This window comes from Schistocerca serialis, chromosome 9 (genome assembly GCF_023864345.2).
Source record: "Schistocerca serialis cubense isolate TAMUIC-IGC-003099 chromosome 9, iqSchSeri2.2, whole genome shotgun sequence".
Lineage (NCBI taxonomy): Eukaryota > Metazoa > Arthropoda > Insecta > Orthoptera > Acrididae > Schistocerca > Schistocerca serialis.
Genome location: NC_064646.1, coordinates 345089891 through 345106877, shown reverse-complemented (window position 1 = coordinate 345106877; position 16987 = coordinate 345089891). Strand labels below are relative to the sequence as shown.

The 16987-nt window shown below is 40.4% G+C and overlaps 1 protein-coding gene across 1 annotated transcript in view; it reads right to left on the bottom strand.

The window, feature by feature from the left end:
* LOC126418783 (transcription termination factor 2) overlaps positions 1-16987 on the bottom strand; it is a 307228-nt gene that overhangs the window by 162196 nt on the left and 128045 nt on the right. Inside the window, exon 9 of the mRNA XM_050085715.1 lies at positions 8023-8161. Coding sequence (XP_049941672.1) covers positions 8023-8161 — 139 coding nt within the window. The remainder of the gene's footprint in view (positions 1-8022; positions 8162-16987) is intronic.

The window sequence follows — 16987 nt, the reverse complement described above, 5'->3', positions numbered from 1 at the left end:
TTAGGATAGGGACACTCTTTGATAGTAGTCATTTTCTTAGGATTCGGCATAATACTGTCCGGCGTAACTATATGTCCTAGGAACTTCAGTTGACTTCTGGCGAATCTAGATTTCATTAAATTTACTACTGTTACTCCATACTCGAAGAATTTCACAAATACTTTTTCAAGCAGATCGAGATGCTCCTCCTATGTTTCGGTAGTGATGAGTAAGTCATCCACATACAAGATAACTCTATCGCGTTCAAGTACAGTATCTAGTGCCAATATAAATACACCTCCACTAATATTTAGTCCAAATGGCGTAACAGTGAATTGGTAACTTCTGCCCATAAAAATAAAAGCAGTATACTTTTGAGATTCAATAGAGATTTTCGTTTGCCAGTATGAATTTCTCATATCAAAGGATGTCAGGAAGCAGGCACCACAGAATTGCTGAATTAACTCGTCCAAATTCTCAGGTCTTGTCTGTACCGGTGCGATTATCTTGTTTATCTCTCTGGCATCTAGAACTAATCTGACATCACCATTCACTCTGAGGACCACCAAAAAAGGGCTACAATATTCAAAATGAGGGGGCTCTATAATGCCTCACTCTAACATTTTGTTAATTTCTTTCTTGACTGCCTCTCTCTTTGACCAAGGAACAGAACAGGAAGTGCAACAAAAAGATTCCTGTGGATACATCTTAATGTCGCATTCAAAACCTTTGATTATTCCAAGGCGTTTGCTAAATACGGGCAGATAATTACTTAACAAGCAATATAAATCTTCTGAACAAAAGCGCTGGCAGGTCGATAGACACACAAACAAACACAAACACACACACAAAATTCAAGCTTTCGCAACAAACTGTTGCCTCATCAGGAAAGAGGGAAGGAGAGGGGAAGACGAAAGGAAGTGGGTTTTAAGGGAGAGGGTAAGGAGTCATTCCAATCCCGGGAGCGGAAAGACTTACCTTAGGGGGAAAAAAGGACAGGTATACACTCGCACACACGCACATATCCATCCACACATACAGACACAAGCAGACATAATTTTTCCCACGTGGAATGTTTCCTTCCATTATATTAATATAAATCTTCTCGTTGATTTGCAGATAGGTATTCAAATTCAGAGATCTTCTCCTGAAGTGTAACTTGACTTATTTCTTTTCCAGTATATTCAAAATAGAAAATATCACCAACTAAATTACAGTCAATACCAATATAGCCAACCATTAACTTCATGCAATACTGATCCGGGACTAATTTGCCCTTTATCATAGAGACTGTCAAAACATCGCCTTCAGTGTCCAAGGTACATGATCCTTCTTTTAAACTGATGACTGCTCCAGCATTACACAAAAAATCTAGACCCCAAACACATGGTACGGTCATTCTTGGAGCAATTAAGAAGGTACTTTCTATTGAAAGTGATTGCTGGTCCATAATTGGTTCCCTAGTTACCTCCTCATGATGATTATATCCACTTTCACTCCCCTCACCTGTCACTTTCAAACACCGAGTTGGATTATCTCGCGCTCTCCTTGTTCGGGTGTACATTTTTCCTAATATCTTTATACACAGTTAAAATATCAATCTCAACTCAAAATATACTTTCACCAACAATAGAACTGTTCTTTTATACTATGTCTATCCTACTGTGAGTATCTCACGTTAGCCGTGAGTACTTATCCTTTCCAATGGGTCGAAGTTCGTGCCTTGGGCCTGAATTTGTTAGTATATCCTTTTCGGGCCCCAAGTTGAGGCGCCAAATATACCGATGCCTCTTCTTTAATCTTTTTCTTCTTCTTGCTTATCCCAGCTTCTTGAGACCTCTTGTGAAGAGACGCGATACAACAAGTTCCATAGTAGCGTAGGATAGTCAATGGAGTTACAAAACAGTTAATAATTTAACTTTTGAAACTGCCAGTTTATAGGCATTTATGGAAAGAAAAACACCCTTACACAAAGTTTGCTGACCACTTGAGAGTATAACATTTTGTGTGTGTAATGGCCCTTACTATGTTGTAAATCATTCTAATGAATTACTTAAGCTGCTTTACAGTGTTGCTAGGCAACATGATGAATAAGGTGATATGTGTCTCAATTAAAACTGGACAGATATTTTGAATAAACTATCCGTTCATTTTTTGTCAAAATCAGCACTTGTCTCAAAAAATTAATTTCCAAATTCATGCATTAAGTTCAAATGCATTTGCAACTATTATACGTGATTTGCTGGTCAGCACGATCACGCACTGGCATGTACCGTATTTCAAATCGAGCATGCAGGTTTCAGTTTTCCCTAATGGGCTAAACGACTCTTTCGTAATAACATGATGTGTCTATCTCACATAAAGTTTAAACGAAACTGGATTTACTCTCCATTCGGGTCAAGATCACAAAATAAAATTCACCACATAGGTCAGTGAACTGGATACATGCACTTTTAGCACTCTAAGTGATAACTCGTCTCAGAGTAAAAGCCGCACATAAATTCACACTTTTTTTATGCATAAAAATTTTAAACTCCTTTATATTAAACAAATAAATTATGGCATGTAATTACTAATTAAACATTCCTGATTCTGAATAAACCTCAAGAAGTTATATTTCATAATCAATAAAATTTTATCGAGACTCGAACTCCGGACCTTTGCCTTTCGCGGGCAAGTGCTCTACCATCTGAGCTACCGAAGCACGACTCACGCCCGGTACTCACAGCTTTACTTCTGCCAGTATCTCGTCTCCTACCTTCCAAACTTTACAGAAGCTCTCCTGCGAACCTTGCAGAACTAGCACTCCTGAAAGAAAGGATACTGCGGAGACATGGCTTAGCCACAGCCTGGGTATTGTTTCCAGAATGAGATTTTCACTTTGCAGCGGAGTGTGCGCTGATATGAAACTTCCTGGCAGATTAAAACTGTGTGCCCGACCGAGACTCGAACTCGGGACCTTTGCCTTTCGCGGGCAAGTGCTGTGAGTACCAGGCGTGAGTCGTGCTTCGGTAGCTCAGATGGTAGAGCACTTGCCCACGAAAGGCAAAGGTCCCGAGTTCGAGTCTCGGTCGGGCACACAGTTTTAATCTGCCAGGAAGTTTCATATCAGCGCACACTCCGCTGCAGAGTGAAAATCTCATTCTGGAAAATTTTATCGTCTGAGAGAACTTATTAATTTGCTAAAATGGATTCAGATTACAGTCAACTCGTGTCTGAACAATGACTTCATGAATCAACACTTGTCTGGAATGAATGAAATATCTGTACTGAAAAATACTGTCCATTGAGTAATTTACAGCTTTTATAACAACTTTGGTGCCCCTTGCATCACTATACTGCCCCCCAATCTGTAATGTCATTATAAGATCGAAGACGTTACAGGAGTCAATGGAGCGTGCTACAGTTGTGTACTGTGTTGTTATACCTAAGTTCATCCATCCCAAGATTATGTGTGAGATGCAATCGATAAGCTGTATAAGGAATGAGGTGCTGGGTTTCGAGTCAGAAGCACACTGAGAGAGGTAGTGTTCGAGAGCAGCAAGGTCATTGGCATGGTGGATTTTGGTGTATAGGGAGGCGGGATCAGCAGTGATGAGTACTGTGCTGGAGATGGTTGAGAGTTAGTGAAGGAAATGGTTCATATCTTCAATTTGGGAGCCGAGGATACAGGCAGTTGGTTGGAGACGTAAACTGACAAAGCTGTAGATTCTTTCAAGGAGAGCACAGTAACTAGCCCAAAGTGATATCAAGGATTGTTAGGTTTATGGATTTTGGGAAGCACATAGCATGTGGGTGTGCTGGCAGTAATTGGGGTGAATGGGAGATGGGTTTGGAAGGACAGCACTGCAATGGACCTAAGGATTTGGGTATGAATTGGAGGTTGTGCTGGACCTCTGAGATGGGATCACTAAGAACTTACATCACATCACTAATAAGAAAACTAAGTTAAAAGTGACTATATGTTAAGCCCAATTGACAGAAGGAAAGGCAGCTAAAAACAAGGACTTTCTCTTGGAGAAAGATACACAAAATATGCTGCAGAGACAGTGGAGATCCCCAACCAAAGATTAAATGTCCTTTGCCATATTGTTATTATGGACAAAAAGTAAAACATGGTGGGCAGCCTGCACATCGTTCGCTAAAACGGCCAATAACATAGACAACAAACATATGCTGGAACATGAGCAGTTAAAAAAAAAGGGGGCATTTGGTCAGGAAATGGTAAACCGTCAAAGGTTGACAATAATGAGCACAAAGCAGTGGGGATCAAAACTTAGCAAATGACAATGGCTAAAAAGGCAGTGCCCAATACGCAATGCAGCTAAACTGATCTCCTCATGGTGAAGTCCAGAGAGTTCAGCCATGCCACTGGGGAGGTTTAATTTCCTGGAGCTTGTTCCCACAAAGAGAAGACCAGTGGTGATGCCAAAGTGACACCATCTGCTGACAGACAGCAACACAGAGACCATCCAAAGGAATGGAAGAGTTAGAAAGACAAGGTTGAAGGACTGTAGCCTTGGCAGCAGCATCAGCAGCCTCATTTCTCACCAGATCGACACGACCAGAAACCCACACGTACATCACAGCGGCTCTCTCAACAGTGACCAAGTGGAAACTTTCTCAGACTTGCCGCACTAAGGGCTGGACTGCGTACAGCACACAGAAGCTCGAAGGGCACTTAGAGATACGGAGTACGTGACAATTAAAAAGCCTGTGTCACTGGATGTGCTGGGTGGCCTGATAGAGGGCAAAGAGCTCTGCTGTAAGTATTGAAGTCTTCTAAAAGCCGATACCAAAAATGATTGGTGTCAATGAACAATGCACACCCGACACCACGATCAGTCTTGGAGCCACCAGTGTACATGAAGGTGCTAGCGCTAAGTTGCATGCGAAGATCAAGAAACAGCGACAGATTGAACCCAGAGTAGTTTCTTTGGAAACCGAAATAAGTACAACACAAACATGGGATGCCTCATAAAGCCAAGATGCTGAAGGTTTCACAACCATCTGGAATCTGAAGTTACGCTGCCAGAGCAGTAGCTGAAAGTGAACTCTGGGAGGTAACAGAGAAAAGGGCACGCCCCATACTGGTAGACAAGGGAGTCATTGAAAATGAGGGCATAGGACGGGTGATCCGGCATGAAAAGTGGCATGTGTATCCGCTGGCATCATCATGTTGATATGACAATGGTAATTCCAAAGTTTCTGCATAGAGATCTTCAACCAGGCTACTGTAAAAGGTGCCAGTGAACTAAAGTATTCTACGATGGTGGAGTGAGTTAAGACGGCGTAAGATGAATGGACGTGCAGATGAATAAACGAAACACCCGTAGTCTAGTTACGAACGGACAAGAGATCGACAGAGGAGAGTGGACCGATTCACTCCCCAGAAAGCACCGCTTAGGATACAAAGAACACTGACGGACCGGGTAAAGCAGGCAGCCAGGTAAGACACGTGGGAGGACCAAGAAAGTTTTCTATCAAGCATGAGCTTCAGGAATTTTGTAGTTTTGGCGAATGCAAGAGCAACAGGCCCAAGATTTAAAGATGGTTTAGGAAACCCATTATGCCACCAGAAATTCATATAAACAGTCTTGTCAGTGGAAAACCGAAAGCCATTGTCAGTGCTCACAAGTAAAGACAATTGAGACATCGCTGAAGATGCCACTCAAGGAGATAAGTCCGTGGAGAACTGCATTAGATTACAAAGTCGTAGATGAAAACGGAGCCATAGACGCCTGGCTTTTGGAGACAGGCTATAATGCAGTTACGGGCTATAGTATGATAATGACGCTCAGCACAGCGCCTTGAGGCACCCCAATCTCACGGCTAAAGGTGTCTAAAAAGCCAAACCCACACTATTAGAATTTTATTACCAAATTCATCCAAACAAGACCACCATGCCACCAATCTTTTCTTGAGGGCCAAAGGAAAAGCTGGTGGACATTCATTGGAGAATGAAAAATCTGTATGGGGCATCATGTCTTTCAACCGTTGTAGAACAATACACCACATTCTACATTGCTTCATGACACCATATGTCCCCATACTACAAATGTCATAATGCAGAACTTACACCAAATCGAGTTGGACCCATGAGCACCTGCTGTACAGGTAGTTATCAAGCATTTGGTCCCTTAAAAAAGGCCTTGAAGGGTCAATGATTCTTGTTGGATGAACCATGTGCTCATTCTACATTGCTTCACGACACCGTATGTCCCCCATACCACAAATGTCATAATGCAGAACTTACACCAAATTGAGTTGGACCCATGAGCACCCGCTGTACAGGTAGTTATCAAGCATTTGGTCCCTTAAAAAAGGCCTTGAAGGGTCAATGATTCTTGTTGGATGAGCCATGTGCAGCATGCAGTTATGGACTTCTTCACACAGGACGACACGGTGTTTGCTAACTCGTTATCTCCAACCTGGTGCGCTGGTGGGATAATTGCCTCAATTCTCACACCAATTTTGCCCAATTGGCATACCAATCCTGAACTGTAATGCATTCACACAGAAACTTTTTTTATTGCCCCTTATACAACACAGGCACAAGTATTTCTATAGGGTTGTTTCACTAGCATGCAGCCATTTGATTAGTGACAGCTTCCAGTACACAATCAGAGTTGGTGGGTCAGTTAGTCAGACTGCAGCCTGACACAGAAAACCAGGAAAGATAGTCTTTAAGGAATCATAGTGCCACTTGGATGTAGCAATTCCACAATCAAAAAGAAAGTAACAAGTCATAAGAATTTAATGAACTATCAACAAATTTCATATTAATTCATGAGACAGTCCTAGAATATCTGAAGGAATAAGAATTAAACTCTCCGCGTGGTTAGGTTATTATAGTTATTGGCTTATGACTTTCATGCTGTTTTATGGTCAAATATTACAGAGCAAGTTTCTTATTCTGTTCTTAATTATTTTCATTTTGTGGATATCTAAGCATCATTATTTGTCGATGTGCTGACAGTTGGGTAATTAGCAGGTGCAGTCCATGTAAATTGCCCACTATGAGAAGCCAAGTTGTAAGCCCCCAAATAATAGTCCAATAGTTCTATAGCTGTACGTATAGTTTAAGACAATATGAAGAACTGTTATCCCTTCCACACTTGCTGCTCCTATATTTTCTTCAAATTTCTTAGCTTTTTCTTACCACCACCCCAGCTATCACCATCCATCACTAATGCGTCTACTCCAAGTGTCTCTCTTCCTTATTTTTAACTTTAGGCTGTATCCTCAGCTTGTAATAAATTCACCATTTTTCTCATCTGCTACTAATATCTATTTATTGTTTTTCCTCTTGTTCTGTGTTCTTTGGTGTGCCTTACTTGCAGTGTTGAGGAAGATTTCAGGCTTGTAAATTAAGATTTTATCCATCTCTTCACCCTCTCCCATGTGTCACGCGAAACTTCAGTTCGTGAAACTAGTGCAGATGTTAGCTTCTATTAATGTTTGAATTGACTACAAACTGGTATCCAACTATTTATTTGTTTTAAATAAAACAATGGAAAATCCAGGATGGACTGTAACAATATTATGAAAAGGAGAGTCGCTTCTTACCATATAGCAGAGATGCTGAGCCACAGACAGGCACAACAAAAAGACTGGCACAAATAAAGTTTTTGCCAGTAGTGGCCAAAAGCTTTATTTGTGACAGTGTTTTATGTTGTGCCTCTCTGCGACTCAGCATCTCCACTGTAAGGTGAGTAGTAACTTTCCTTTTTGTAATATTGTTACTTGTTTTAAAGTATTTTTTACTTTTATTTTCTAATACTTCACAGACATTGTTAAGAAAGTCTGTGTGTATCTATACTATTGAAGGTTTCAAGAGACAAATATAGTTGACAGTTGTAAAACTTCTGACTGCAACTGATGACAAAAAATAGTGGATGTAGTGCTATACACAGGATTATAGCATGTGGCAAAACGGAACTTCAAAAATATTCTTGACAGATGCAGACATGGGAGCAGTCGCTCACTATTGCAGATGATATACATTCAGGTCAACTACGACAACATAGCACATTAACTTACCTTCTAGCACTCTTTTCCCGTGAAGATCCATGATGCACTACAACTTTAAGAATATCACTCTTGCATTTTGATTTTATTTCACTTTCCCACTGGTTCACTAAACTGGCAGGACACACAACCAACGTGCCACCATTTTCCCCTGCAACACAGAAAAGAGGTTTCCCCCCAATAATCTGTCACTGTTTTAGATTCTTTGAACACGTAAAATAATAAGAACATTAACTGGCCCACAGATCTAGAAACAGTAATAATATGCTTGTATAGGACAGAATATCTTTTAGATTTTTCTGGCAACAGTAAAGAAGAGCAAATAATATTTACAACAAATGACTCTACATTTAGCTCCTAATATAGTGGGAAGATCAAGTAAACTGTTCATGTTTTATACAGAGATTATTAGTTACCAACATTCTCCTTGTTTGACTAGGTATTCAAACTTTCTGTTCACTGTTCCACTTTAGCAGCACTTCAACACAAAGTCACAGTCTGGAGATCATGGGCCATAGAATTTAATACATCCTCAGAATGTATCCAAGCAGGTTTGAGCTGATTTATCATGCATTAATAACAGTAAGGTTATAATTTTCAATAAAAAGTGTGTCATACAAACGTGTAAATCATAGCTGCTTTTGATTATCCACATGAACAGGCACAAATATATTTTAGGTAGCACAGTTGCAAAACTGAACGGCTATGAAACAGTAACTCCAGTAGCAGATTCGATTATTATCGACTACAGACAGGGCATCCTAAGGTTGTAAAAAGTTATAACTATAATGGAAACACAGAAGCCACAGTTTACATGAGAATCAATCAAAGTGCAACTTTGAGTAGCTCTTTGGTTACAGTCATGTACACTGACGAGCTAAAACATTTCTATCACCTGCTTAACAGCATATTGCTCCACATTTGAAAGCAATACAGCAGCAAACATGCCTGATATGGGTGTAATAGATCCTTGGTACGCACACAGAGTTCTACGGTTCCAGGTGTTTATGCAAAGGTCACGTAATTCCTGTAAATTACAGGCTGAACGTTTCTTGGAGGCAAAGAGCTGGTGCCCAGTAGCATCCCAATCATGTTCCAGAGAATTCTGATCAGGTAAATTTTGTAACCAAGACAGCAGTGCGAGTTCCTTATCAAGCTCCTCTAATCACTATAGCACGATTCTAGCTTTGTGACATTGACTATCCTGCTGGGAGAAGACACCACCATATTGAAAATGATGGAAAGTAGCTGATCCCTGGTAATGTTCACACAGTCCACACCTGTCATTGTACCCTCAATTACTACCAAAATTCCCAAGTATTGTTCCCAGGACTGATCATGGCTGCCTGGTTCTGAGTCAAGTGGAAGGACTAAACCAGAGACTTTGAAGGTTCTACGAGGGCAGTTCAATAAGTAATGCAACACATTTTTTTTCTGAAACAGGGGTTGTTTTATTCAGCATTGAAATACACCAGGTTATTCCCCAATCTTTTAGCTACACAACACTATTTTTCAACGTAATCTCCATTCACCACCTTGAAATGAGGGCCTGTATGCCTGCACGGTACCATTCCACTGGTCGATGTCGGAGCCAACGTCGTACTGCATCAATAACTTCTTCATCATCCGCGTAGTGCCTCCCACGGATTGCGTCCTTCATTGGGCCAAACATATGGAAATCCGACGGTGCGAGATCGGGGCTGTAGGGTGCATGAGGAAGAACAGTCCACTGAAGTTTTGTGAGCTCCTCTCGGGTGCGAAGACTTGTGTGAGGTCTTGCGTTGTCATGAAGAAGGAGAAGTTCGTTCAGATTTTTGTGCATACGAACACGCTGAAGTCGTTTCTTCAATTTCTGAAGAGTAGCACAATACACTTCAGAGTTGATCGTTTGACCATGGGGAAGGACATCGAACAGAATAACCCCTTCAGCGTCCCAGAAGACTGTAACCACGACTTTACCGGCTGAGGGTATGGCTTTAAACTTTTTCTTGGTAGGGGAGTGGGTGTGGCGCCACTCCATTGATTGCCGTTTTGTTTCAGGTTCGAAGTGATGAACCCATGTTTCATCGCCTGTAACAATCTTTGACAAGAAATTGTCACCCTCAGCCACATGACGAGCAAGCAATTCCGCACAGATGGTTCTCCTTTGCTCTTTATGGTGTTCAGTTAGACAACGAGGGACCCAGCGGGAACAAACCTTTGAATATCCCAACTGGTGAACAATTGTGACAGCACTACCAACAGAGATGTCAAGTTGGGCACTGAGTTGTTTGATGGAGATCCGTCGATCATCTCGAACGAGTGTGTTCGCACGCTCCGCCATTGCAGGAGTCACAGCTGTGCACGGCCGGCCCGCACGCGGGAGATCAGACAGTCTTGCTTGACCTTGCGGCGATGATGACACACGCTTTGCCCAACGACTCACCGTGCTTTTGTCCACTGCCAGATCACCGTAGACATTCTGCAAGCGCCTATGAATATCTGAGATGCCCTGGTTTTCCGCCAAAAGAAACTCGATCACTGCCCGTTGTTTGCAACGCACATCCATTACAGACGCCATTTTAACAGCTCTGTACAGCACTGCCACCTGTCGGAAGTCAATGAAACTATACGAGACGAAGCGGGAATGTTTGAAAATATTCCACAAGAAATTTCCGGTTTTTTCAACCAAAATTGGCCGAGAAAAAAAATGTGTTGCATTACTTATTGAACTGCCCTCGTATGACTAGCTAGCCTGGGAATTCCCACACTTGTGCCATAGGGTTGACAACAGTAGGGTTCCTGTAAATAGGTCAGGTGCGCACTACACATCAGAGGGTGCTATCCAGGTAGCTAGCTGTGTGTGGGGTGCACCCAAGGCTTTCCTTTCTCTTTTCCTATTTATGGAATGGTAGGTAACTCTCCATTCAGTCCAGATAACAACAATTGTAAGAGACCGAAAAGTAAAAGTGTACGATCCAAAAGAATACCCATCCCTCTCCCCGCAGACAAAAGTATTAATAGTTAACTGCTACAGAATTCACAACGAAGTGCCAGAGTTTGAAGCATTCCTGAAATGCAGTGAACCTCACATAATATTAGATATCAATAGGTGTTTGAAACCAGAAACTGATGGCAGTGACATTTTGGAGGAAAAGTTGAATGATAATGCAAAAAATAACATGAAATCAGCAGTTTTTGCAAAACAAATCAAAATCAGTGATTTTTTTAATGAAATATAGTAAAATCTGTCCCTTTCCCAAATAAAAAGATGTAAATAAGTATAACTGCATGGAATTTGGTAAAAACATACCAAACTTCACAAAAAAGGCAGTAAAATTTGCTAAAGAAACATATTTGGCAAAATAACATTGAAGCTGGCAAAAAAAATTACCAAATTTGGAAAAAATGACTGAGTCCGGCATTAAAAAAATTAAATAAGGGAATTTTAAAAAATTCAACAAAATCTCAGCAACTTTGGCAAGAAATCTCACTGAATTTGGGACAGAACCACACAGAATTTGCCAAAATACAGGAGTGAATTTGCTACAGAATAACACCAAGATTGCCAAAGAATAACACCTAAATTGGCAAAAAATAGCCAAGTTTTTAGTGAAAAAAAAAAAAAAAAAACCACACAGCACTGAATTTGGGAAATAACACTGGACTGGCAAAAAATAAACACTGAAACTTGTAAAAAAATCAACCAAATTTCATTAAAAAATTTAATTCAGAAAAACATATTAAAATTGGAAAAAAAGCACTGGTGGTGGAAAAAAATAACATGGAAAAGTAGAAAAAAGTAACATCAAAATTAGTAAAAAATACACCGAATCACTGACTTCGGCAAAAAATATACTACCAATACTTGAGAAAAATAACATTCAACCTGGGAAAAAAATAATACTGAAAAAGGGAGGGGGAGAGGGGTGGGGAGAGAGGGGGGGAGGACACTGAAGTCGGCTATCAAAGTAACTAAGAAATTTGCAAAAGACATGAATTTGGTGTCAAAATTACAATGGATTTGGCAAAAAATAGCACCGAACTTGACAAAAAAACATCAAAATTAGCAAAATAACATCAAATTTGGAAAAAAATATCAAATCTGACCATGAAATAAAACGACTTTTTCCTGTTGCTAGTAATGGGAAATGGAGGTTGTATATTTGTTGCAGTAGACAATAAACTCAAATCCTCAGAGATGGAAACTGAAGCTGCATGCGAGATTGATTGGGCAAGACTGAGTACCAGGTGTGAGCATAAAATGGTAATTGGATCCTTCTCCTGCCCACCAGTCCCATCTCCTGATGTAATGGAAAACTTTAGACAAAACCTCCAATTCACTTGTATGCGAGTTCCCCGGTCATACTGTAATCATTGGGGGAGACTTTAATCATCCAACAATTAATCGGAAAAAATAAGGTTTTGTTAGTTGAGGGGTAACAAAACATCCTCTGAGACATTAATAAATGGCTTCTCTGAAAACTACGTAGAACAGATAGTTCAATCCCACGCATAATGGAAATATATTGGATCTAATGGCAACAAGTAGATCTGACCTCTTTGATGATGTCCACATCAAAACTGGTACCAGTCACCACGACACCGTTGTGGTAACAATGATAATAAAGTATGAAAGACAACTAAAACAAGTAAGAAGATATATGTGCTCAGTACACTAGATAAAAAAGCAGTAGTGTCAGGTCTCATAAAGGAATTTGAAACTTTCAGCACAGGGCAGGGCAAGTAGAGGAACTATGGCTCAAGTTTAAAAGAACTGTTGACCATGCACTGCACAGACATGTACCCGGTACAACCGTTCATAATCGAAGAGACCTTCCATGGTATAGAGTCACTGTAAAGAAACTACTAAAGAAACAGAGACTACTGCATAATAGGTGAGATAGAGATAGAGAGGTGCTTAAGCAAATGCATTTGGCTGTCAAGAGATCAGTATGTGAAGCCTTTAGTGATTACCATAGTAGAGTATTGTCAAATGATTCTACACAAAACCCAAAGAAATTTTGGCCATATGTAAGGGCTGTTAGTGGCATCTATGTTAATGTCCAAATTGCACAGGAACTAAAATTTAGGGCAGGAATGCAAAAGCTGAAATGCTTAACCTCATTTTCAAATGTTCCTTAACAAAGGAAAACCCACAACTGCACCAATTTAATCCTTGCACCATTGAAAAGATGAGTGAAATAAGTATTTGTGTCAGAGGTATTGAGAAACCACTGAAACAGGTAAAACTGAACCAAGTTCCAGGTCCAATGGTACCTGTATTGGGTTCTCTGCCGAATTTGTGGCCGAGTTAATCCGTTTCTACCAATAATCTACAGGAAATCTCTCAAACTAAAAACCATGCTCAGTAGTTAGAAGAGAGTACAGATTTACAAGAAGGGTAGTAGAAGTGACCCATTAAACTACCATCCAATATCCTTAACATCAATTTGTTGTATAATCTTAGAACATATTCTGGGCTCAAATAGTATAAAGTATCTAGAACAGATGACCTCCATGTCATCCTGCATGCATTCTGAAAAGCATTTTAGTCACTAGGAGAACATGGCAAGTGCCATAACCTGATTTCCCAGAAAATGGGCTCAGTAGAGGAGGGATCAAAATAAGAGAATACTTGTCTTAGCTTATCTTTAGATATTCAATTTCTGAAAAAATGACTGTCAAAGTTTGCAAGGCATTTTCGAGGTATTTTATGTGAGTTTTACTGCACAATATCCTGAGACAAAATGGTGGCTCAGTGGCTAATGTCACAGTTGTTCCATGTTTGAAAGCTGTTCCATGTTTGAAAGCTGAATACTCCACATATTTTTGTTCTTCATTTATATATCAATATCTGTAGCAGATTTCTAAATATTTGAAATATTTTTTGGTGAATATATACAGGGTGTTTCAGAAGTGATGGTCACTAATTAATACATGAAAAGCACAGGCCAAAAGTAGCTAACATGCTTCAATAAAAAAAGGGACCGTAAATCAACCACCGCTGAGGTATCACATTAATTCAAGTTGGGAACCAACTGTACACGCCTCTGGGTACCGCGGTATTTACACTGGTATCTCTAGGCTTGGTATCAACTACCTGTTAGTTTATACATGCAGAACTACTTCCCATTCCCCTCCGCACAATGTGCTGTACCGGCCTCACAAACAATTACAAACATGAAGCAGCCATGGACCGAGGTTACACGAATGAAGAGTACCCTGACATTCACTTCATGTATGGCGAAGCAAATGGCAGGGCTCTCGACGCTGCATGATTGTATAAAGAAGCTTTGCCTCTCCGCAGGCAGCAGGACAGGTGTCCATTTAGCAGTTTACATCAGTACCTTAGAGAAACAGGGAGTTTCACACATCGTGTACAAGAAGACTGACCCAGATCCATAATGCCCCATGTTGAGGAAGGGGTGTTACGCATTGTACACAAATGTCTCAGTAATTCAACAAGGAGGATTCCTACTACCCAAGAGGATGTCCTGAGTCATAGCTGTGTGTGGCAGATTTTACACTGGCAAGTATTCTAACCATATCATCTCCAGCTCGTGCAAGCCCTCAACAATGCAGACTTCCCTCCTACAGAGAATTTCTGCCAATGGATGCAACAACGGTTTACCCTGAGTCCCGTTTGTAAGCAGTATTCCATTCACAGATAAAGCCGGATTTACCCGTGACATTATTTTTAACTACCACTACTGCCACATTTGGACTGACATCAATCCTAATGCAACACATGTATCATGACACCAGCAGCATTATTCATTGAACATCTGGGCAGGACTGCTTGGAGATCGCATAACTGGACCACACTTCCTACCACAGAGACTAACCGGACAGCAGTACATTTAGTTTCTGTGGACTGTACTACCAGAAGCACATAATGATATCCCACTGAACCAACACTTGAACATATAGTTTGTGCATCATGGTGCTCCAGCACATTTTCGTTTATGAGTGTGCCTGCTTCTAACTTGAACGTATGGTCAACATCAGACAGATAGAGGTGGGCCTGTGCCATTTTCTTCAAGATCTCCTGATTTAAAATCCATGGATTTCTGTGTGTGGGGTCATGTCGAAAGCCTAATCTATGCTACTCAGGTCAACTCACTTGAGAAATTATCAGGGTTGCCACAAGTTTCCTCAAGTGAAATTCCCTGATTCCCAGACACGTTTTAGGATCTTTCCCTAACAAATTCTGAAATCTTAAGGGTAAGGTAAGATGTAAGTTGACAATCTGTCTTTGCAGCTGCAATACAAGAAACGATAGTGCAAATGAGGAAATATCTAAAAAAAAACTTGCAAACAGGTGGTGTTCCCTGATGTGAGCAAATACCTTAAGTACTAACATCAACGTCTTTTGTAATGAACTGTTTTTAGATGGAGAAAGCAAGGCAAATGGTATATGTGTTTCATTAAGGCTACTGATGTTATTTTATTTCGAAAAAATGAAACACATCTGATGACAGAAACACACATTTCCCTGGAGTCGCAAGACAGATTTAAAATACATTGACTGTTTTCAGAAATAACCTCAGAAAAAAGTAGGCTTCTTGAAAGAAGTGTATAAGGAAGCGAATAATTGTGAAAACTAACACTGTAGGTGACCACCAATAAAATGTTGGTTCTACTATGTTCGTTATTGTCGGTTATTACCTACTGTGTTATATCTATTTTAGAGGTATTGTGTGATTCTTCTTTCGAGAAATATATGAGTACATAGTGTACAAACCACCAGCAACTGATGCAATATTCTTCTACTTATCATCCATACATTCTAACATATAAATTATTTTTGAAGTGCCAAAATGTACTAGAACAAATAAAAGTCTATAAAACATCACACTGCACGATGTACTTGTGGTGAATTAGTCTCAATTCCTGAAATACATCACCCATGGGGTCTGGCCTACTGAGGAGCACTACAGTCCTGAGTCTACAGAGAAACCACAAAAATCCATTGCATTACACCACACACAAACAGAACCAGCCCGCTGGCAGATCGGTGAAACTAGAACCAACAGGGCCTCCACATTAATAAGAACCGAATGCTTTCGATTGGCAAGCCCGATCCATTATAGATACCTGCAGAAACGACCTGCGGCTTTTGGCCGTCGCAGAAATCCACTCGTGTGGCTAGCTATTCACAAGCCACAGACAACATGTCGATGGAATGAGACCACAGCGATCAGTCCATCAACAGATAACTTGTTCAAATACTCTGAAGATCAATAATAATGAGAATAGGTAGCAACTCACCGTAAAGATGATTGCTGAGCCACAGACAGGCACATAGAAAAGACAATCGCCCTCTCACAACTAAATTTTCAGTCATAGCTTTTGTCAGAAAACAGGAACAACACACATTAACACAATCACTCAGACACAACTCATTCACACAAGACCACTATCTAACAAGGGGAAGGCCTCAGACACGGCCAACCGATTTGGTACAAATTTGGCAGCTCACTTGTGTACAACCTAAAACAAAGGACTCTAAGATACCCTGGCTCAAAACCCTCCTGTTTTTGAGAAAATCACCCCTAAAGGTTATGACAAGCAATCGATCAAAATTGGGGGGGATTGATAGATAATTGTAAATATCAGGTATGGGGTTCACAAATGCATACTTTTCCAGAAATCGAGGAAAGAAACTTATACAACTGCAGCTTATGTATCCACATGGTAAACACTTTTCACCGAGAGCACCAATAGTACAACGGCCAAGGTAACTAGCTTGGAAGTGAAGAGTGTGGGTTCGAATCTTGAGGAAATCTAGAGGATGTTACTCTTCTCATTTGTATTTTTCCATATCTCATAGGAGGATTAATAGGTTAAGTAAATCAATAAGGAAAGGTAAAGAGTTAGGCAAATAAATTTATCAAACCTCCTGGGATAGTAAAAAACTACATTGTTACTCCTGGTCACTTTACAATGGCTTTTCCAATCATTGTTACATGTCCTCACTTTTCTTCGAAGAAGT